General features: G+C 42.1%; 1 protein-coding gene across 6 annotated transcripts in view; it reads left to right on the top strand.

Moving 5' to 3' along the window:
* The first annotated feature begins 17,146 nt into the window (after window positions 1-17,146).
* LOC149744009 (zinc finger protein 346) overlaps window positions 17,147-24,169 on the top strand; it is a 30,180-nt gene continuing 23,157 nt past the window's right edge. For 5 of the 6 annotated variants that reach the window (XR_016391455.1, XM_089905124.1, XM_089905125.1 and 2 more), the window contains exon 1: window positions 17,148-17,337. Coding sequence is in view for 5 of the 6 variants with exons in the window: in XM_089905124.1 (XP_089761250.1) it covers window positions 17,163-17,337 (175 nt within the window). In the remaining variant the exon portion in view is untranslated. Of the gene's footprint in view, window positions 17,338-24,169 lie in introns of all 6 variants that reach the window. The other variant, XM_089905126.1, reaches the window with a different exon arrangement.

Raw genomic sequence — 24,169 nt, 5'->3', positions numbered from 1 at the left:
TCCTATGCCAAACAACTAGCAAGACAGGAACACAACCCCACCCATTAGCAGAGAGGCTGCCTAAAATCATAATAAGTCCACAGACACCCCAAAACACACCACCAGACATGGACCTGCCCACCAGAAAGACAAGATCCAGCCTCATCCACCAGAACACAGGCACTAGTCCCCCTCCACCAGGAAGCCTACACAACCCACTGAACCAACCTTAGCCACTGAGGACAGACACCAAAAACAACGGGAACTACGAACCTGCAGCCTGCAAAAAGGAGACCCCAAACACAGTAAGATAAGCAAAATGAGAAGACAGAAAAACACACAAAAGATGAAGGAGCAAGATAAAAACCCACCAGACCTAACAAATGAAGAGGAAATAGGCAGTCTACCTGAAAAAGAATTCAGAATAATCATAGTAAAGATGATCCAAAATCTTGGAAATAGAATAGACAAAATGCAAGAAACATTTAACAAGGACCTGGAAGAACTAAAGATGAAACAAACAACGATGAACAACACAATAAATGAAATGAAAAATACTCTAGATGGGATCAATAGCAGAATAACTGAGGCAGAAGAACGGATAAGTGACCTGGAAGATAAAATAGTGGAAATAACTACTGCAGAGCAGAATAAAGAAAAAAGAATGAAAAGAACTGAGGACAGTCTCAGAGACCTCTGGGACAACATTAAACGCACCAACATTCGAATTATAGGGGTTCCAGAAGAAGAAGAGAAAAAGAAAGAGACTGAGAAAAAATTTGAAGAGATTATAGTTGAAAACTTCCCTAATATGGGAAAGGAAATAGTTAATCAAGTCCAGGAAGCACAGAGAGTCCCATACAGGATAAATCCAAGGAGAAATACGCCAAGACACATATTAATCAAACTGTAAAAAATTAAATACAAAGAAAACATATTAAAAGCAGCAAGGAAAAAACAACAAATAACACACAAGGGAATCCCCATAAGGTTAACAGCTGATCTTTCAGCAGAAACTCTGCAAGCCAGAAGGGACTGGCAGGACATATTTAAAGTGATGAAGGAGAAAAACCTGCAACCAAGATTACTCTACACAGCAAGGATCTCATTCAGATTTGATGGAGAAATTAAAACCTTTACAGACAAGCAAAAGCTGAGAGAATTCAGCACCAACAAACCAGCTCTACAAGAACTGCTAAAGGAACTTCTCTAGGCAAGAAACACAAGAGAAGGAAAAGACCTACAATAACGAACACAAAACAATTAAGAAAATGGGAATAGGAACATACATATCGATAATTACCTTAAATGTAAATGGACTAAATGCTCCCACCAAAAGACACAGATTGGCTGAATGGATACAAAAACAAGACCCATATATTTGCTGTCTACAAGAGACCCACTTCAGACCTAGAGACACATACAGACTGAAGGTAAGGGGGTGGAAAAAGATATTTCATGCAAATGGAAACCAAAAGAAAGATGGAGTAGCAATTCCCATATCAGACAAAATAGACTTTCAAATAAAGACTATTAGAAGAGACAAAGAAGGACACTACATAATGATCAAGGGATCGATCCAAGAAGAAGATATAACAATTGTAAATATTTATGCACCCAACATAGGAGCACCTCAATACATAAGGCAAATACTAACAGCCATAAAAGGGGAAATCGACAGTAACACATTCATAGTAGGGGACTTTAACACCCCACTTTCACCAATGGACAGATCATCCAAAATGAAAACAAATAAGGAAACACAAGCTTTAAATGATACATTAAACAAGATGGACTTAATTGATATTTATAGGACATTCCATCCAAAAACAACAGAATACACATTTTTCTCAAGTGCTCATGGAACATTCTCCAGGATAGATCATATCTTGGGTCACAAATCAAGCCTTGGTAAATTTAAGAAAATTGAAATCATATCAAGTATCTTTTCCAAACACAACGCTATGAGACTAGATATCAATTACAGGAAAAGATCTGTAAAAAATACAAAGAGATGGAGGCTAAACAATACACTACTTAATAACGAAGTGATCACTGAAGAAATCAAAGAGGAAATCAAAAAATACCTAGAAATAAATGACAATGGAGACACGACGACCCAAAATCTATGGGATGCAGCAAAAGCAGTTCTAAGAGGGAAGCTTATAGCAATACAATCCTACCTTAAGAAACAGGAAACATCTCGAATAAACAACCTAACCTTGCACCTCAAGTAATTAGAGAAAGAAGAACAAAAAAACCCCAAAGTTAGCAGAAGGAAAGAAATCATAAAAATCAGATCAGAAATAAATGAAAAAGAAATGAGGGAAATGATAGCAAAGATCAATAAAACTAAAACCTGGTTCTTTGAGAAGATAAACAAAATTGATAAACCATTAGCCAGACTCATCAAGAAAAAAAGGGAGAAGACTCAAATCAATAGAATTAGAAATGAAAAAGGAGAAGTAACAACTGACACTGCAGAAATACAAAAGATCATGAGAGATTACTACAAGCAACTTTATGCCAATAAAATGGACAACCTGGAAGAAATGGACAAATTCTTAGAAATGCACAACCTGCCAAGACTGAATCAGGAAGAAATAGAAATATGAACAGACCAATCACAAGCACTGAAATTGAAACTGTGATTAAAAATCTTCTAACAAACAAAAGCCCAGGACCAGATGGCTTCATAGGCGAATTCAATCAAACATTTAGAGAAGAGCTAACACCTATCCTTCTCAAACTCTTCCAAAATATAGCAGAGAGAGGAACACTCCCAAACTCATTCTATGAGGCCACCATCACCCTGATACCAAACGCAGACAAGGATGTCGCAAAGAAAGAAAACTACAGGCCAATATCACTGATAAACATAGATGCAAAACTCCTCAACAAAATACTAGCAAACAATCCAACAGCACATTAAAAGATCATACACCATGATCAAGTGAGGTTTATTCCAGGAATGCAAGGATTCTCCAATATACGCAAATCAATCAACATGATACACCATATTAACAAATAGAAGGAGAAAAACCATATGATCATCTCACTAGATGCAGAGAAAGCTTTTGACAAAATTCAACACCCATTTATGATAAAAAACCCTGCAGAAAGTAGGCATAGAGGGAACTTTCCTCAACATAATAAAGGCCATATATGACAAACCCACAGCCAACATCGTCCTCAATGGTGAAAAACTGAAAGCATTTCCACTAAGATCAGGAACAAGACAAGGTTGCCCACTCTCACCACTCTTATTCAACATAGTTTTGGAAGTTTTAGCCACAGCAATAAGAGAAGAAAAGGAAATAAAAGGAATCCAAATTGGAAAAGAAGAAGTAAAGCTGTCCCTGTTTGCAGATGACATGATACTATACAAAGAGAATCCTAAAGATGCTACCAGAAAACTACTAGAGCTAATCAATGAATTTGGTAAAGTAGCAGGATACAAAATTAATGCACAGAAATCTGTGGCATTCCTATACACTAATGATGAAAAATCTGAAAGTGAAATCAAGAAAACACTCCCATTTACCATTGCATCAAAAAGAATAAAATATCTAGGAATAAACCTACCTAAGGAGACAAAAGACCTGTATGCAGAAAATTATAAGACACAGATGAAAGAAATTAAAGATGATACAAATAGATGGAGAGATATACCATGTTCTTAGATTGGAAGAATGAACATTGTGAAAATGACTCTACTACCCAAAGCAATCTACAGATTCAATGCAATCCCTATCAAACGACCACTGGCACTTTTCACAGAACTAGAACAAAAAATTTCACAATTTGTATGGAAACACAAAAGACCCTGAATAGCCAAAGCAATCATGAGAACGAAAAACGGAGCTGGAGGAATCAGGCTCCCTGACTTCAGACTATACTACAAAGCTACAGTAATCAAGACAGTATGGTACTGGCACAAAAACAGAAAGATAGATCAATGGAACAGGATGGAAAGCCCAGAGATAAACCCATGCACATATGGTCACTTTATCTTCAATAAAGGAGGCAGGAATGTACAGTGGAGAAAGGACAGCCTCTTCAATAAGTGGTGCTGGGAAAACTGGACAGGTACATGTAAAAGTATGAGATTAGATCACTCCCCAACACCATACACAAAAATAAGCTCAAAATGTATTAAAGACCTAAATGTAAGGCCAGAAACTATCAAACTCTTAGAGGACAACATCGGCAGGTCACTCTATGACATAAATCACAGCAAGACCCTTTTTGATCCACCTCCTAGAGAAATGGAATTAAAAACAAAAATAAACAAATGGGACCTAATGAAACTTCAAAGCTTTTGCACATCAAAGGAAACCATAAACAAGACCAAAAGACAACCCTCAGAATGGGAGAAAATATTTGCAAATGAAGCAACTGACAAAGGATTAATCTCCAAAATTTATAAGCAGCTCATGCAGCTTAATAACAGAAAAAAAAACAACCCAATCCAAAAATGGGCAGAAGACCTAAATAGACATTTCTCCAAAGAAGATATACAGACTGCCAACAAACACATGAAAGAATGCTCAACATCATTAATCATTAGAGAAATGCAAATCAAAACTACAATGAGATATCATCTCACACCAGTCAGAATGGCCATCATCAAAAAATCTAGAAACAATAAATGCAGGAGAAGGTGTGGAGAAAAAGGAACCCTCTTGCACTGTTGGTGGGAATGTAAATTGATACAGCCTCTGTGGAGAACAGTATGGAGGTTCCTTAAAAAACTACAAAAAGCAATCCCACTAGTGGGCATCTACCCTGAGAAAACCATAATTCAAAAAGAGTCATGTACCAAAATGTTCATTGCAGCTCTATTTACAATAGCTCGGAGATGGAAACAACCATCATCGGATGAATGGATAAAGAAGATGTGGCACATATATACAATGGAATATTACTCAGCAATAAAAAGAAACGAAATTGAGCTATTTGTAATGAGGTGGAGAGACCTAGAGTCTGTCATACAGAGTAAGTAAGTCAGAAAGAGAGAGACAAATACCGTATGCTAACACATATATATGGAATTTAAGAAACAAAATGTCATGAAGAACCTAGGGGTAAGACAGAAATAAAGACATAGACCTACTAGAGAATGGACTTGAGGATATGGGGAGGGGGAAGGGTAAGCTGTGACAAAGCAAGAGAGAGGCATGGACATATATACACGACCAAACGTAAGGTAGATAGCTAGTGGGAAGCAGCCGCATAGTACAGGGAGATCAGCTCGGTGCTTTGTGACCGCCTGGAGGGGTGGGATAGGGAGGGTGGGAGGGAGGGAGACGCAAGAGGGAAGAGATATGGGAACATATGTATATATATACTGATTCATTTTGTTGTAAAGCAGAAACTAACACACCATTGTAAAGCAATTATAAAAAATAAAATAAAATAAGAATCTGCCTTAAAAAAAAAAAAAAAGAATCTGCCTTCAAATGCAGGGGACATGGGTTCGATCCCTGGCAGGAACTAAGATCTCACATGCTGTGGGATGCATCACAACTGTTGAGCCCACGTGCTCTGAAGCCCTCGTGCCACAACAAGAGAGAAGCCCACGCGCAGCAAGGAAAGAACCCTCGTACTGCAACGAAGATCCCGCATGCTGCAACTAGGACCTGATGAAGCCAAAATAAAAAAAAATAAAAAAAATTATGCTAAGTGCAATAAGCCAAACACAGAAGAACAGATATTGTATGATTCTACCTATATGAAATACCTAGAATACTCAAATTCATAAAGACAGAAAGTAGAATAGTGATTACCAAGGGCTGAGAGTAGGGGATAATGGAGAGGTAAATGGGTACAGAGTTTCAGTTTGGGATAACGAAAAAGTCCTGGAGATGGATAGTGGTGATGGTTGTACACAACATGAATGTGCTTAATGCCACTGAGCCATACACTTAAAAATGATTAAAATAGTAAACTTTATGGTCTGTATACTTTACCAGAATGAAAAATAATTAATAAAGGCAAAAGAGGACATTTTCTGACAAAAAAAGTTGAGTGAATTCCCCTTTGCAACAACATGGATACACCTAGAGAGTATTATGTTTAGGGAAATAAGTCAGACAGAGAAAGACAAATACTGTATGTCATCACTTATAAGTGGAATCTAAAAAATAAAACAAATAAATGTACATAGCAAAACAGAAACAGACTCACAGATATAGAAAACAAATTAGTGGATACCACTGGACAGAGGGAAGTGAGGCGGGGCAAGGTAGGGATATGGGATTAAGAAATACAAACTATTATGTATAAAATGGATAAGCAAGAAGGATATATTGTACAGCACAGGGAATTATAGCCATTATGTTGTAATAACTTTAAGTGGAGTATAATCTATAAAAATACTGAATCACCATGCTGTTCACCTAAAACTAATATTGTAAATCACCTATACTTCAAGTTAAATTTTTTTTAAATGTTAAAAAACTGAAAGAATTCATCATGAGCAGACCTGCACTGTAAGAAATACTAAATAAAATTATTTAGTCTGAAGGAAAATAAGCCAGATGGAGACATGGAACTGCAAAATAGAATGAAGAACACCTGTAAGGGTGACTACATAGGTAAATACAAATGAATATTGGAAATGAATATTGACAGTTTAAAACAACAAAGAAAATAATGTCTTGAGGAATTTAAAATATACACTGAAATAAAACATATAGCAACAATAGCACAGAAAGCACAAAGTGTTAGAGTTAAACAATTTTAAGTTTCTAGCATTGTTCAGGAAGTGTGAAAAATACTAATTTAGGATAGATTGTAATGAGTTAAGAATGCATAGTATAATCCCTAGAGTAACCACTAAAAGAGTTATCAAATAATAATCAAATATCTAAATAGTTAAATAATAATAAAAAATAAAAAGTAGAATGATAAAAAATCATTGTTCAATACAAAAGAAGGTAAAAATGAACAGGAACAAAGAACAGAAAGAACAAACAAAATAAATGCAAAATGGTAGAAATAAACACACTGTATCAGTAATTAAATTAAATCGAAATGAACTAAAACACTAAATAAAAAACAAAGATTGTCAGGATTTTAAAAATCCAACTATATGCTATTTACAAGTGACACACTTTAAATATAAGGTCATCGAGGTTAAAAGAACACAAAAGAACAGGATGAAAAAATAGGTGCCATACAAATACAAACAAAAGAGAGCTGGCTTAGCTAAATTAATATCAGACAAAACAGACTTTAACATAAGAAGTATTACTAGAGATAAGGAGAGGCATTACACACTGATAAAAGTGGCTGAAAAATATGACTTTCCTATTAGTATATTTAGAAATTAAATATAAGAAGCAAGGGACTTCCCTGGTGGTCCAGTGGTAAAGAATCCGCCTTCCAATGCAGGGGACGCAGGATCAATCCCTGGTCAGGGAACTAAGATCCCACATGCCACAGGGCAACTAAGCCCACGCACCTCAACTAGAGAGCCCATGTGCCATAAACCACAGAGCCCATGCACTCTGGAGCCCGCATGCCACAACTACAGAGCCCACGCACCCTGGACCCCACCCGCCACAACTAAGACCCAACGCAGCCAAAAATAAGAAATAATTTTTAATAAAATGAAATATAAGAAGCAAAAAATAACAGAACCAAAAAGAAAAGTAGGGCTTCCCTGGTGGCGCAGTGGTTGGGAGTCCGTTTGCCAATGCAGGGTTCAAGCCCTGGTCCGGGAGGATTCCACATGCCGCAAAGCGGCTAAGCCTGTGCACCACAACTACTGAGCCTGCACTCTGGAGCCTGTGAGCCACAACTACTGAGCCCACGTGCCACAACTACTGAAGCTCGTGTGTCTAGAGCACATGCTCTGCAACGGGAGAGGTCACTGCAATAAGAAGACCGTGCACCACAGCGAGGAGTGGCCCCCGCACGCCGCAACTAGAGAAAGACCGCGCAGCTGCGAAGACCCATCACAGCCAAATATAAATAAATAAAATAAATAAATTTATTAAAAAAAAGAAAAGTAGACAAATCCACAATCATTGTTAGTGACTTGAACACACACACACGCCCCTCAGTAATTGACAGAACTAGTCAAAACTCAGGAAATAGAAGATCTGAATACACTATCAATTACATTGACATAATTGAATATTTATATAACACTATACCCATCAACTGCAAAATACGCATTCTTTTCAAATACAAATGAAATGTTCACCAAATTGACCACATGCTGGGCCGTAAAACAAAACTCAACAGTCTTAAAAAGACTGAAGTCTTATACAGTATGTTCTCTGATCACAATAAATTAAATAAGAAATTAACAAGAAAGCAAGAGAGGAGACTTCTCGGGTGGTCCAGTGGGTAACACTCCAAGCTCCCAATGAAGGGGGCCTGGGTTCGATCCCTGGTCAGAGAACTAAGGTCCCACAAGCCACGTGATGTGGACAAAGAATAAAAATCATATAAAGAAAAAAAGACATTAAATTCCCTAGTACCTAAAAAATATCTACTTCATGGAGGATGCTTAATAAATGTTTAATGAATTTAAAAAGTAGGGCAAAATGAAGGATAGAATGAGAAGGTGTAACATACTTCTAATACCATTTACACCAACTAGGTTGGCAAAAGCTAAAGAAGTCAGACAGTACCAAGTGCTGGAGAGAATGAAAATCAATGGAAACTCTTACAGTTTGCTGATGAGAATATAAACTGATACAACCACTTTAGAAAACAATTTGGCATTAGCTTATAAAGTATAACATTCACATACCCTACCACCTGACAATTCAACTCCTAGGTGTGAACGCTAAGAAGCTCCTGCCCAAGTGCCCCAGGAGATAATTATAAGAATGTTAATAGTAGCTCTGCTCACTATAGCAAAAACTGGAAACATCTCAAATGTCCATCAATAGTAGAAAAGATAAGGCAATTATGGTATATCCACACAGTAAAATATTAACCCACAGTGAAAATGAATGAACCATAGTTGCTTGCAACAACATACATCTTAGAAACTTCGTGTTGAATGAAAAAGGAAAATCACAGAAAAAAATACAAACAATATGATACCATGCTTATGAAGCTCAAACACAAAGAAAATTAGGGGGCTTCCCTGGTGGTGCAGTGGTTGAGAGTCCGCCTGCCGATGCAGGGGACACGGGTTCGTGCCCCGGTCCGGGAAGATCCCACATGCCGTGGAGCAGCTGGACCCGTGAGCCGTGGCCACTGAGCCTGCGTGTCCAGAGCCTGTGCTCCGCAATGGGAGAGGCCACAACAGTGAGAGGACCGCGTACCGAAAAAAAAAAAAAAAACACAAACAAAATTAAACAATATGTTGTTTAGGCATATACGTAATTTTTTAAATTATTTATTTATTTATTTTTGGCTGCGCCGGGTCTTAGTTGCAGCAGGTGGGATCTTCATTGCGGCACGCAGACTCTTCATTGCGGCATGCAGGTGGGACCTAGTTCCCCGACCAGGGATCAAATCCGGGCCCCTGTATTGGGAGCACAGAGTCTTACCCACTGGACCACCAGGGAAGTCCCTATAATTTTTTTAAAGCAAGGAAATTATAAATACAAAATTCAAAATAATGGTTAGGAAGAGATGGGGTAATAGATAATGTTCTAACTCAGATTGGATGATGACTTCATGAGTGTTCATTATATTTTCATTCTTTATAATTTATATGTAATGTTTTATATGTATTAAATATGAACTTAAAATATTTTTTAAATAAGGAAAGAGCAGTAGAAAGGGTGATAGAAGCATGGAGAAATGAGCTGTTTACTTCTTCCTAGAAGAGAGGAGAAGTTAAGGAGAATTTCATCTAGTAGGTGTGTCAGGGGTCCCCAGGTTCAGTGATTCACTAGAAGGTCTCACAGGACTCAGAGTATAATTGCACTCACAGCTATGATATATTATAGCCAAAAGATACAAATAAAAATCAGCGAAGGGAAAGGGGGCATGGGGCAAAGTCCAAAGGAAACCAGGCACAAGCATCCAAGAGTCCCTTCCCAGTGGAGTCACACAGAATATAATTAATTCCTCCAGCATGACTATAATACCACTTGTGAAGTGTTGTCTACCAGGGAAACTTGCCAGAGCCTAGAAATCCAGGGTTTTTATCAGGGGTTAGTCGTGTAGGCACTCTCTGCCTACCATGTACCAAAATTTCAGGCTCCCATAAGGAAAGAAGATGTTTAGCATAAACCATATTGCTAGCACAGTTTAGGCTCAGTGATCCACTCCTATATGTTAGGGTAGTTAGGAGCCCTCCTGAAATCCAAATTCCCAGATGCTAGCCAAAGGCCAACCTTGAAAGCAGGACTTTCAAAGGATAGCACTCTCAGTCCTGCTTTATCAACTTTTTTCTGCATAGTAAGTAATACTGTTGCTGATATTTGAGGTGAAACTTCAAGAAGTATGTCAAATGGACAAGGTAATATGGTGGAAGGGCATTAAAGGTAAAGAGGTATGAAAAGATGCCCCAGTCGGGGAACAAACCACAGCGCTGAGGTCCTTTCAATATGGGTGGAGCACAAGGCACTTGGGAAAATATCAGAAGAAGGAAGTGGAGGGGGAAAGAGTCAGACTATAATGGGCCTCTTACACCACAGTGGGACATTTTAACTTTGTCCTGCAAGCGATGGGGAGTCATTAAAGTACTGTAGGTGAGGGAGTATAGTACAACGCCTGGCTGAAACAGACTGCTTGTGTCCTCCCAAAATTAAGATGCTGAAATCCTAAACCCCACTGTGATGGTATTAAGAGGTGGGCCTGGGCTTCCCTGGTGGTGCAGTGGTCGAGAGTCCGCCTACCGATGCAGGGGACATGGGTTCGTGCCCCGGTCCGGGAGGATCCCACATGCCACGGAGCGGCTGGGCCCGTGAGCCATGGCTGCTGAGCCTGCGTGTCCCGAGCCTGTGCTCCGCAACAGGAGAGGCCACAACAGTAAGAGGCCCGTGTACCGTAAAAAAAAAAAAAAAATAGGTGGTCCCTTTGGGAGGTGAATAGGTGATGAGGGTGATACCCTCATTCATCGGATTAGTGCCCTTATAAAAGAGACCCTAAGAGAGCTCCCTCACCCTCTCTAACGTGTGAGGATGGAGGGAGATGGCTATCTATGAACCAGGAAAAAGGTCCCCACCAGACACCAGCGCTGCCAGCACTTCAATCTTGGACGTTCCAGCCTCCAGAACTATGAGAAATAAATGTTTGTTATTTAATCTACTCAATCTATGGTATTTTGTTATAGCAGCCTAAATGGATTAAGACACTGGCACAAAATGTAGTAGGTCCTAAGTAAATCCTGTTGATTTCATGTGACTTAAACTACTATGCCAGTTCAATATCTATACAGATTTCTTGGCAATTCTTCAGCAGAGATGGTGGAACTTCATCGATCATTTTAGGCCACTCTAGATTTTCTTAGATACATTAAACTAGACTACATCACTCTGATCCATAATCAAATGCACAGATTATTAACTGAAACTGGTTCTAGGAATTGTGGGATCTAAAACTGGTTCTAAAAAAGCAGGATTTAGGGGGCTTCCCTGGTGGTGCAGTGTGGCTAAGAATCCGCCTGCCAATGCAGGGGACACGGGTTCCAGCCCTGGTCTGAGAAGATCCCACATGCTGCAGGGGAACTGAGCCCATGCACCAAAACTACTGAGACTGCACTCTAGAGCCTGCGAGCCACAAGCTCGTGCTCCGCGACAAAAAAAGGCCACCGCAATGAGAAGCTCGCACATTGCAACAAAGAGTAGCCCCCACTCCCCACAATTAGAGAAAGCCCGCATGCAGCAACAAAGACCCAACACAGACAAAAATAAATAAATAAAATAAATAAATTTTTTTTAAAAAAGCAGGATTTAGGTGATAGGGTCTTCACCAAGATGGAGACTAAAACGTAGTATCAATTTGTTAAATTACCAGGAAAATGTAGCTTTCAGAATAAACTGGTAACAACTACCACTTATTATGTGCCAGGCAAGGTGCTAAGTAGTTTATGGAGATTGTTTTCGTTAATCTTCACAACCACCATTTAAGATGGGTATCATTTTCTCATTTACAGATGAAGAAGCAGAGTCACAAATGTGAAATAATTTACCTACGGTCACAGAGGTCATGGGTGCAGAATGGAGCAGTTGATGTCAAGCTGAGTACCTCACAGCTTTAACTGACTGCCTGTTTTTTTTCTCAGAGGTTATTGGGGTTAATCCCCATCCTGCTTGCCTCAGACATCATCCGGGTCCAGAACATCATAGCCATCCGTTGCACCTCATATGGCTCTGAATATCCACCCCTCCTTCCCCAAGGCAACTTGGCAGGGCCTAAAATGGTTGAAATCCCTAGACTGCCACTAGAGTGATGAGAAGAAGCAGTCTTATCTGTTTACCCTAAATTGCCATACAGATATGCTCATTTTTTAAGTGGGCTATTACATAGAAAAAGTTGGGAAGCTCTACTTGAATCCAGTCTAATCCTCCTCCTCTCAAAATCCTCTGGAAATCCCAATCTATGATCAGCAAACTCCACTATACCCTCAATCTGTCCTTGGAAAGTCACTTTATTAAAACCTGGCATCCCCTGAAGACACTGCTTCCCTGTATGCAGCCCTGAAGACACTGTAATAAAAATGACCTAGCCTGAGAAATAGACTAGAATTGTAGCAAACATGTACCCCCGCAGAGTGAAGGCAAGTCATTTTCTACAGGCAACTGTTTTCCACAATTTCCCTCAGGAGCACCCATGCTATTTTGGATTAATCTCAGGTTCGAATCGAATAACACTTGTTCATATCCTGTTAGTAAAACCTAATCTATGGCCACTTGTAACAGCTGGAGATGTGTTTGCAGAGCTGAGAAGTAGAAAGCATCATATGGGGTAACCCAGAAACCATCATGATCCCCACAACTGTGGCTTCTTTGTCCCACCCTATGCACACTAACCTTGGTTGTTGTATTACTCATGTTTTGTTTTGTTTTGTTTTAATTTTCTGTTTTATTTTATGATGCTTTGACATCTTGGGACCTTGCAGACCAGGATGGAACTGCCCCTCTCAGGGTTTGCTAATTCCTAGAGATAGAAAACCACCTGCCTTCAAGCACACCTTTCATATGCAAACCAACCAATCCAAACCAGTATCCCTAACCACCTCCTTTATGGACTCTCATACACCAAACCAATATTCTCACTACCCTAAATCACCCTAGGGCCAGGTACCAGAAAACCAGGGACCACTCCTATGGCCCAGAGCACTGTTGAAATTATTCAAACTAGTCAACCCAACCTCTTACCTTGCCTCACCCATTCCTTCCTGGGGAAACCACAATAAAGGCTCTGGGCAATGCTCTCCCCTCACACCTTCTGCCTCCTGACCAACCTTGGTGCTTCCCCATATGGCCCTGCATGGGCCTCTTGGGAACTGCACATAATAAAACTTTCAATGGCATTGAACTCCTGTGTCATCACTCAGTCACCTCTATAAATTAAGTCCTGGGCACAATCAAAACACTTGTCACTTCCATTACAGCAGTTAACATATACTCTCTGATATCATGTATAAGTAGATACTTTCATCTCCAGAATTTAATCTCCCTGAGAGTAGGAACCATATTTTACTAAAAAGCTCTGTAGGACTTGCCTGGTGGCGCAATGGTTAAGAATCCGCCTGCCAATGCAGAGGACACGGGTTCGAGCCCTGGTCTGCGAAGATCCCACATGCCAAGGAGCAACTACACCCATGTGCCACAACTACTGAGCCTGTGCTCTAGAGCCCACAAGCCACAACTACTGAGCCCGCATGCCACAACTACTGAGCCCACGTGCTGCAACTACTGAGCCCATGTGCTGCAACTACTGAAGCCTGCGCCTAGAACAACAAGAGAAGCCACCACAACGAGAAGCCCGCGCACCGCTACGAAGAGCAGCCCCGGCTCATCGCAACTAGAGAAAAGCCTGCGCACAGCAAAGAAGACCCAACACAGCCAAAAAAAAAAAAAAAAGGAATATAAAAAAATAAATAAAATTTTTAAAATAAATAACAAATAAAAAGCTCTGTAGTGTGGGTTTGCATGCCCAAGAACACACACACAATCACTGTTTATTCAACTGAAATGTTTGCTGAACTGTGGCCAATTTCTGTCCCTTCACAAAGCCATTTCCCTGGAATTGTTCTTCTCCCATAGCAACAATACACAGTAGAACATGTTGAGAAGTGGTTCTCATTTTCCACAGGGAAGAAATACAAAAGCCCCACAAATACAAGGCATCACCTGCACTGCTGGATCCCAATAAGGAGTCCAGGCCTGGACCAATATTAGAAGCATTTACACAAAGCAGAAAAATGGTGACACGGGCTGTTCAGACACTCAGTGCTGTAGCTCAGGACTCTGCCTCAGTGACACAGGGGACAAATCGTGACAGCATTCATTGGAGAATAAATGGAAGTTATTTTGAGCATCTAATTGGATTGGCAGTGGGGAACTGGGGATTATTTATTATTATTTCCAATAATGTATAGCATCTTAAGTATCCCATTCTCAAGATTTGCTCCACTGTGCTTAAAAAATACATATGCTTGAGTTCTGGGACTTTGACAAAAATGCCCTCTATCCCTTGGTATTTCTACCTGAACAATTCATGCTATGCAAATATGAATAACTAGAAATCTTCTTTAAGATAAATAAGTAACATATAGTCATCGGTTTTTAGGCTGGTCATCTGGTATTGGCAAAAAGACATGGATTTGCAGTCTGAAGACTGGTGTGTTCAAGCACACCAGTGACTGGGCTCTGTCACTAACTAGCTGTGTGACCCTGATAAAAACCTTCACCTCTCTGTCTTTATCGTCAAATAAGAATCTATCATAAGAGAACCACCCTGAGGATTAAACGTTATAATGTATGTTAGAGGTGCTTCATAAACTATAAAGCACTCACAAACATCAGTCATCTATTGCATTGGAAGCTCCAGAGCCTGGCATGAGGCCTGACACAGAGCTGGTGCTCAGTATTTGTAGTCTAAATGAGTAAATACCACTGATGAGCTGTGTGACCTCAGGCAAGAAAAATCTCTCTCCTCCTCCTCTGATACCACTGTCCCCCTTGTTCACTGGACTACAGCCATACTGTCCTTTTTCCTGTTCCTCCTATACAGCAAGCTCAGTCCTGCCTCAGAGCCTCTGCTATTTCCTCTGCCTGGAACACTCTTCCCCAGCTCTTTGCATGGCCATCCCCTTCTCATCAGTCAGGTCTTAGGTCAAATGTCATTTCTTCAGAGGCTTTCTCTTACCACCCTGACTAATGTTCCTCCCCTATCATTCACCCAATATATATTCCTGTTTTATTTTCTCCTCCTGTTGACTTGTTTATTACACTCTCCTTCACTAGAATAAAAAACACTCTACTAGAGATTCTCTGTCTGTCTTGTTTACCACTGTATTCCAATGCCTAAGACAACATCTAGCTCATAGAAAACTCTCAACAAGTGTTTGAATAAATGAGGTTGGAATAACTTAGTATCAAAAGTTTCATTCATTCAACAAATGTTTTGTATGTACCTATGAGGATTCAGGCTCTATTTCAATGTGCTGGGGATTCAGCTGAGAACAAAACAGACAAAAATTCCTGTTTTCTTGGGGCTTGCCTTCCAGTGGGGAAACAAACAATAAACAAGATAAAAAGCGAAGTACATACTATATCTGATAATAAGTGTTAAGGAGAAAAAAATAAATAAGGCAGTAAAGGAGGATATGAAGTGTGTTTGGAGGGGCATACAGAAATGCTAGACTGAGCCATGAGGCTATATGGGAGAAATACATTCCAGAAGGCCAGGGTAACTGGGACAGGAATGAAGGGATTGGAGGCTAACAAAATAGAGGATGACGTCAGGGAGGTTAAGAGAAGTCAGATTGTATAGGGCCCTGTTGGCTAACCCAAGGACTTTGTCTTTTACAAAGAGTAAGATAGGGGACCTCCCTGGTGGTGCAGTGGTTAAGAATCCGCCTGCTAATGCAGGGTACATGGGTTCGATCCCTGGTCCAGGGAGATCCCACATGCCACAGAGCAACTAAGCCCTTGTGCCACAACTACTGAGCCGGCGCTCTAGAGCTGGCGAGCCACAACTACTGAGCCCACATGCCACAACTACTGAAGCCTACACACCTAGAGCCCATTCTCCACAACAAGAGAAGCCACCGAGGGCTTCCCTGGTGGCGCAGTGGTTAAGAATCCACCTGCCAATGCAGGGGACACTGGTCCGCGCCCTGGTCCGGGAAGATCCCACATGCCGCGGAGCAACTAAGCCTGTGCGCCACAACTACTGAGGCTGCAATCTACAGCCCACGAGCCACAACTACTGAAGCCCATGTGCCTAGAGTCCGTGCTCCGCAACGAGAGACCACCTCAATGAGAAGCCCACGCACCGCAACGAAGAGTAGCCCCCCGCTCGCCACAACTAGAGAAAGCCCACGTGCAGCAACAAAGACCCAACGCAGCCAACAATAAATAAATTAAAAAAAAAAAAAAAAGAGTAAGATGGTAAAGTTTTGGAGAATCTGAGCACCGGGGTGTCATGATATGGCCTGTTATAAGAGGATCGCTGGGGCCGCTGTTTTGGGAATACCTTAAGGGTAAGCGAAGAGACCAGTAAGGATGCTACAATAACCACAGCCAAGACATAGTGGCTCCGGAAGACTGGGGAAGGAGCAGGTGCGGGGTTGGAAGATTAAATTTTGGCTTTTGACAGTTACTTTGGAGTGGAGTTTAGGGGGAGGTCTAGGCTGGGGGTCAGCAGCTGGAACTCAAATGGCAACAAATGTTGCCCTGCTAGTGAAATGAAGAAGATATTCCCACATAACAGAGCCTTCATGCGAAAGAAATGAGGTGTCAAATGCTGACCGGAGCAAGGTGAGAACCCTGAGCCAAGGACTGCACGAGCCTGTCCCGGAGGGAGGGGTATGCGGTGGAACCGGCGACCGACTTCCGAATCCACTGCACAAGCTCCGAAGTCCCAGCAGCGTCGACGAAAAAGAACGGCCAGGGTCAGAACCGCAACGCAGCCTGCAGTACTCAAACCTCGCGAGATTTGTTGGCCGGGCAAAGCTATCCTCCCACCCACATCTCGCGAGACCAAGGTTCATGAGCGGCTATAGCCGGTTAGGGTTTGTGGGGAAGATGGAGTATTCCGCGTTGGGCACCGCGGAGGCCGCGGACAGCGGCGCGGCCCGGCCGTACAACAACTCGGAGGAGCGGGAGGGCCGGGAACCCGACGGGCTGCGCTTCGACCGCGAGAGGGCGCGCCGCCTCTGGGAAGCAGTGTCCGGGGCCCAACCAGTGGGGAGGGAGGAAGGTGAGTCCGGGGACTTCAGAGGCAGGAAGACACTTGCCCGCCTGCTCCTTTCGCGGAGAGTGGCGGAAGCGCGGGGCGGGGACGCGGACCAACCCCCGGGTCTACGGTCACACCCTCTGGCGCCCGGCCCGCCCCCTGGCGTGATGCGACCCGGTACTCCCTGACTCGTGCACCTCACCAAGACCTGGGCGCGTTGTGCCAGCTCCCCTGAAAATCCTGGCTGTACGACACAAGAAGCGCGTGCAAATGGTCAAGGGCCTTCTCACGCTGTGGCCGCGTGGTTCTTTACCCCGCCTTACTCACCCGCGAGAGCTTACTTCTTCCTAAACTTGAGGACTGGAATCCTCCGGGCGTGCAGTCCACGCCGTTTCGGAGACCCTCAGAACCTTCCCCGCCAGCCTCGTAACCCCTTCACCATCCCAGTCTCCAGGTTCCCCCACCCCTAGTGTCTCTTGCCTCCCTTCTCTCATGCCCCACACTTCCGAGGGCTCTAGAAGGCCTTCTCCATACCTCAGTGTTCCTCCTGAACTTGGAGACTGAGCCCTGGCTTACCCCTGTTTCTTGGTGTCACCTGTTTCCACCACTTGAATCCCTTTTCTAATGTGGGAGCCAGAAGCCCGAGAGCCTGGCCGGGTATACTATGGCTCCAGCTTGTATCCCACGCTTGACCCAAGGTTGTGGAGAACAGGATATACAAGTCTGTCTAGGGGGGCACTTCTGGGCTGAAGCTTCCCAGCTTGTTCTGCACTTGACCTAGCCCTGGGTAAGATGGAGATAGAAAGAGGAGGATGGAAAGAGCTGCTCTGACCCCGTTTTGTGACCCCTTTCACAGTCCTTAGCAGAGCTAGCTGCTTAACTCTAACCCAGAAGTACACAAACTGGGCTTTTGTGGTAATCCTGTCAGGTAATCTGCAGGGAAATCAGATTTCTCTAAAGGTTTGTTTGCTTGCTGAGCAGACTAATCTTGGAAAGTTAATATGTTGCTTGTGAACTGATTGTCCTGGGATAAAATGGAATTTTTGACCACATCCAAGGAAGATATGTTTAAATTTGGGGTGGTATACATACCTATACCCTGATGTATACTTCTCCAATTTAAAAACTAGTCTGGCCTGACTCCTAAATTAATAAGAGGCTCCTATCCCCCTCACTCTCATACTTTCAAACTTGTTTGGCACAAAGTTGCCTCTCCTCCACCCTCCACCGCCTGCAATTTTCCTTTCATTAATTTGACCAACATTCACTGACGCCTGCTCTGTTCCCAGGATTGGCTGGGCATCAGAGCTACAGAGTTGAGAATAATACTGGCCTTGCCCTGGAGGGGCTTGTAGTCTAATCCAGGAAGCAGACACCAAGACACTTGCAGTATAATGTAGTGGGTGCAGTGAAGTGGGAAGTCTAAGAGTTGAGGGTACACGAAGAGGAAGCGCCCTTTGTCCTCAGGGGATACAGAAGGCATGCCTTGGACATTGAAGCAGAGAACACAGCAGCTGTGCTCTGGGAAGTGAACTGTTTATGTGTGTATGAATGCCCACAGTCATTTAGAACCCAGTTCACTTCCCTGCTCTCCTCACTTTGTCCAATAATTTATTTGAGGTCTAGGTAGATACCTATAACACCAAGTCCTACTCACGTTGGTTTTTTATTTTCTCTTAGTTATAATTTTTGTTTTCTCATTGAGTTATAATTTACATACCATAAAATTCACCCATTGTAACTGTAAAATTCAATTAATTGTAGTAAAAGTATAGAGTTGTATAGCCCTAGTCCAGTTTAGAATATTTCCATCACTCCAATTTGTGCTCCTTTACATTAAATCCCCACTCTTACCTCCTGCCCTCGGCAACCACAAATCTGTTTTCTGTCTCTATAAATTTGCCTTTTCTGGACCTTTCAGTAAATGGAATCCTATAATATATAGTCTTTTTCATTTGGCTTCTCTCACTCAGCATGTTTTTGAGGTTCAGCCAAATTGTAGTGTGTATTAATACGTCATTCCTTTTTATTGCTAAATAGAATTCCATTGTATAAATCTTGCTTTTTTTATTCTCTAATAATCTCTGCCTTTTTTTTTTTTTTTGCGGTATGTGGGCCTCTCACTGTTGTGGCCTCTCCCGTTGCGAAGCACAGGCTCCGGATGCGCAGGCTCAGCAGCCGTGGCTCACAGGCCTAGCCGCTCCGCGGCATGTGGGATCTTCCCAGACTGGGGCACGAACCCGTGTCCCCTGCATCGGCAGGCGGACTCTCAACCACTGCGCCACCTGGGAAGCCCAATCTCTGCCTTTTGAGTGGGCTGTTTAAACTATTGACATTTAATTTAGTTGTTGATATGGCTAGACTTACTGTCCCTACTTCATGAACCTATGAAAATCAGCCCTCTATGTCACATTCTAGATCTCTCAGCCTCTGCCCCATACCCCTTCTGATTGTCTGTCTACAATATGGATACAAAATAAATCCTGCCAATCAGATGCCTTCTCATAAGATTTGGAAGGCAGAAATGCAGTGAAGATCATATTTCTACAGCTATTGTTACTGTCAAGAAAGGTCGTGGAACTATAAGATCTTCTTACATCAGTGTTCCAGCATCCATTCTCCAGCTTCATATGTTAAGAGGCATGTTCAATGACAATGGAAGCTTCTTACTTCCAGCAAGGCTGCAGTGGAGGCCTCAGAGATTATAGCTCACCTGTTGGAACAGTTATGCATTGTTCCTAGAGACATTTCTGGAAGGCTCAACCTAGTACCTTCAGCCTTTCCAATGATTTTCTAAGCACCTAATTTCCTGTATCAAACCTGTCCCCTCTGGTAATTGGTAATTGGATTAGAGTTGTATGTGGATATCTGGGAAACAGGGATTCACATTCAGGCCACCTTCTCAGAATTCTGATAATTCATATAAGTTCTTTTTCCCTCTGTGGACCTTAGCTTCCTGCAACCTCATGAATCTCTCACAGATTTTGTGAGTCAGGAATTCAAGAAAGGTTTGGCTGGACAGTTCTGACTCAAGGTCTCTTATGCAGTTGCAGTCAGGTAGTGGCTAGAGCTGAAACAGCAGTGGGATGGAACTTCTGGAGGCTGGCCGGGCATCTCTTTTTTCACATAGTCTCAGGGTCTGTCCATGTGATTTCATGCATGGAATAGTTAAGGCTTCCTCACAGCTTGGAAGAAAATCGCTTACATGGTAACTGAAGACTTTAAGAGCAAATATTCCCAATTTGGTTCATTTTTATAATTTCTATCTTCCATGTGTCTATATGTTGCTTAGTAGTCAACCAGTGATTCATTGAACATCTGGAGCCAGTAAAGGCCTCGGTTGGATCTGTAGGTAGGTAGGAAATTACATTCAAAGTTCAGGCCATTTTAAAGTCAGCCCTGGCTTTTACTTTCTGTCAGGGCCTTTTGCATCTCTTCTGTGCATGTGTACAACCTCAGAGTTGGCCAGGAGTATGTGGCTAACTTGGGCCCTCTTAGGTCCCCACTGCCACACAGTCTCAGCCACAAACATGACACAGCAAATGCTATAGTAGAGCCTTTGGCCTTTCCTCCTCACCTACCTCTGAGACCATAACTTCCACCAATATTATCACTAGATAGGGGTGTTGCCCACCACTCCAAATCAAGTGATTTCCTCTTCCACAGGGAAGCTATTGGTTCTCACATCCTACCTCTTCCTGGTAGAACCTCTGCACTGACTGAGTGTGGGAGGGGATGAGAGCAGTCCCACAATACCGCTCCTCTCACCCGAAGTTCAGCAGATGTACAAGCATAAGTGCTTCCCAGATTGTTAAGTGCCTTTGGTCAATTTCCAGGGTACTGAAGGGATTGTTTTTGTCAGTTTTGTTCAGTGTTTTAGTTGCCTTGGGTGAAGAGGATCTCCTCACTCTGCTATAGCCAAAGTCCCACCTCATACTCATTTTATATTCAACTACACTTCCTCTGCCTGACTTCTAAATTTGGAGGGTCCAAGACTCAGTCCCAGGAGTCTCAATTTGTATCCCCAGCTCTGACCTTTCCCTCAAGCTCTAGGCCTGAATGTCTAGCTGACTACTTGATATCTCTACCCATGTATGTGATAGACCACTCATGTTTAATATAGCTGAAGGAAACGTCTTTAATTTCTCCTCCAAGGCTGTCTTCCTCCAGTTCTCATCTGTTAGTTTCTCAAATTCAAAACCTAGGAGTTATCCTTGAATGCTCTCCTACTTCACCCCCTACATCCAATCAAAGAAATTGGATGTCAGATCTACTTCTAGAACATAATTCCAAATCCATCCACTTTTCTCATCTCCATTGACAACCTGCCTAGTCCACATTTCTATCATCTATTGCCTAGAAGACTGCAACAGCCTCTTCCCTGTTCTTCCTGTTTCCATTCCTATTCCCATACAATCTGCTGACACAACGAATAGACTAATCTTTTCAAAACATAAGCCATATCTTGTCACCTCTCATTACACTAAGAATAAAATCTGTAGTTCATACCATGGTTTATGAGGCCTTATACTCATTCCACATGATCTGGTAGGCCTCAAACTCTCTCCAACTTTATTTCCTACCACTATTCTCTCATTCACCATACTCTATCCACACTGTCCTTCTCTTCATTCCTTGCATATGCCAAACTCATCCCTGCCTCAGAGACTTGACAGTGTCTCAGGCTGGAACAGTTTCCCCCAGACCTTCTTGTGGCTAACGCCTCCCTAGCATGGTCTTCACTGACTATACTGCCCCAACATTCTCTACCACTTACTTTGTTTGCTTGTTTTCATAATATTTCTCACTCTCTGTCACTATCTTGCTTATTTATTTACTTTGTACTCTCTCTTATTTGTTGACATGGCCCCAGCACTAAACCCATTGCTGGCACGTAGAAGGCATTCTGAATACATAATTGTGAACTGTGTGAATGTATTCTCTGAGGCCAAAGAGGTGTATTTCATTTATTCAGCAGGTATTCAGCAAGCCCCTCCTGTGGGTTAGGGATTTTATTTTTAATTTATTTTATTGAAGTATAGTTGATTTACAATGTGTTAATTTCTGCTGTATAGCAAAGTGATTCAGTTTCATATATATACATACATATACATGTATATTCTTTTTCATATTCTTTTCTATTATGGTTTATCACAGTATATTAAATATACTTCCCTGTGCTATACAGTAGGACCTTGTTGTTTAATCCATTCTATATATGATAGTTTGCATCTACTAATCCCAAACTCCCAATCCATCCCTCTCCCACCTCCCCCTTGGCAATGATGAGTCTGTTCTCTATGTCTGTGAGTCTGTTTCTGTTTTGTAGATAAGTTCATTTGTGTCATATGTTAGATTCCACATATAAGTGATATATGGTGTTTGTCTTTCTGACTTCACTTAGTATGGTAATCTCTAGGTCCATCCATGTTGCTGCAAATTACATTATTTCATTCTTTTTTATGGCTGAGTAGTATTCCATTGTATATATGTACCACATCTTCTTTATCCATTCATCTATCAATGAACATTTAGGTTGTTTCCATGTCATGGCTATTGTGAATAGTGCTGCTATGAACATAGGGGTGCATGTATCTTTTTGAATTATAGTTTTGGCTGGATATATGCCCAGGAGTGGGATTGCTGGATCATATGGCAACTCTATTTTTAGTTTTTTGAGGAACCTCCATACTGTTTTCCACAGTGGCTGCACCAATTTACATTCCCACCAACAGCATAGGAGGGTTCCCTTTTCTCCATACCGTCTCCAGCATTTGTTATTTGTAGACTTTTTAATGATGGCCATTCTGGGTCAGGCATTTTATTAGATACTGGGTATACAAAGTCATAAGTGACATGGTCCTTGCCCTGTTTAGTCTTTGGGAGTCAGATTCTGAATATCCTTGAAAGGAAACCCCGTTTCCTTTAATAAAACAAAATCCATCATCTCCATGCGAGGAGAGAATGGCTGGATCCTGACTCCTGGGTAGCATTTTCCCTTTATGGGCTTTGCATTCTGAGGAACCTCTCACCCTCCCTTTTAAAGCTCTGGCCCAGATGTGTTCACAGACCCACTTCTGTTGATTTCTCTGAGCATGGCTGAGGCAGCCACAGTCTTTCACAAAAATTACCAAACACTGTAGGAGAAAAATAGGGAAATAAACAAAAGACCCTCAGGGTCAGAAATATAGCCAGACAACAGCCCTTCTTCCCAAAAGGGCTGGCATAAATAAATAAGCTTTATATCTTGTGGAGTAGGGAGAGGCACCTTAAAAGTTCCCCCCCAAGAACCTCCCTCCAGAGAATCTTGCCCACTTTTTGGTCCAGAGTAGAAGATAAAACACATGAATTTGCCGTCCCCTCACGTTTTCTAGATTCTACCCCTGCCTCAGATTGTCGATGTCATGATAGAGCTCATGCCTTGTGTGAGATTTTACTCCCTCCTCAAAAAGTAAAGCTTTGTTTTCCAGGCCCAACAATTAAGCACAGGTTAATACTATAGATTCCTATGGTGTGGAACTTGTGTGACACATTAGGTAATTTTTTTTTTTGGCTGCATTGGGTCTTTGTTGCTGTGAGCAGGCTTTCTCTGGTTGCAGCGAGTGGTGGCTACTCTTCGTTGCAGTGCACGGGCTTCTCATTGCGGTAACTTCTCTTGTTGCGCAACACAGGCTCTAAGCATGCAGGCTTCAGTAGTTGTGGCTCGTGGGCTCAGTAGTTGGGGTGCACGGGCTTAGTTGCTCCGTGGCATCCGGGATCTTCCCGGACCAGGGCTCGAACCTGTGTCCCATGCACTGGCAGGCGGATTCTTAACCACTGCGCCACCAGGGAAGTCCCTTCTCACTGTTCTTGATCT

The sequence above is a fragment of the Delphinapterus leucas genome, unplaced genomic scaffold, assembly GCF_059928025.1.
Source record: "Delphinapterus leucas isolate spDelLeu-1000000601 "Yukka" unplaced genomic scaffold, BTC_Dleu_Yukka2 spDelLeu_asBTCV2_sq25, whole genome shotgun sequence".
Taxonomy (NCBI): Eukaryota; Metazoa; Chordata; class Mammalia; order Artiodactyla; family Monodontidae; genus Delphinapterus; species Delphinapterus leucas.
The sequence above is the reverse complement of the archived record's forward strand: the minus strand, read 5'-3'. Positions and strand labels throughout refer to the sequence as shown.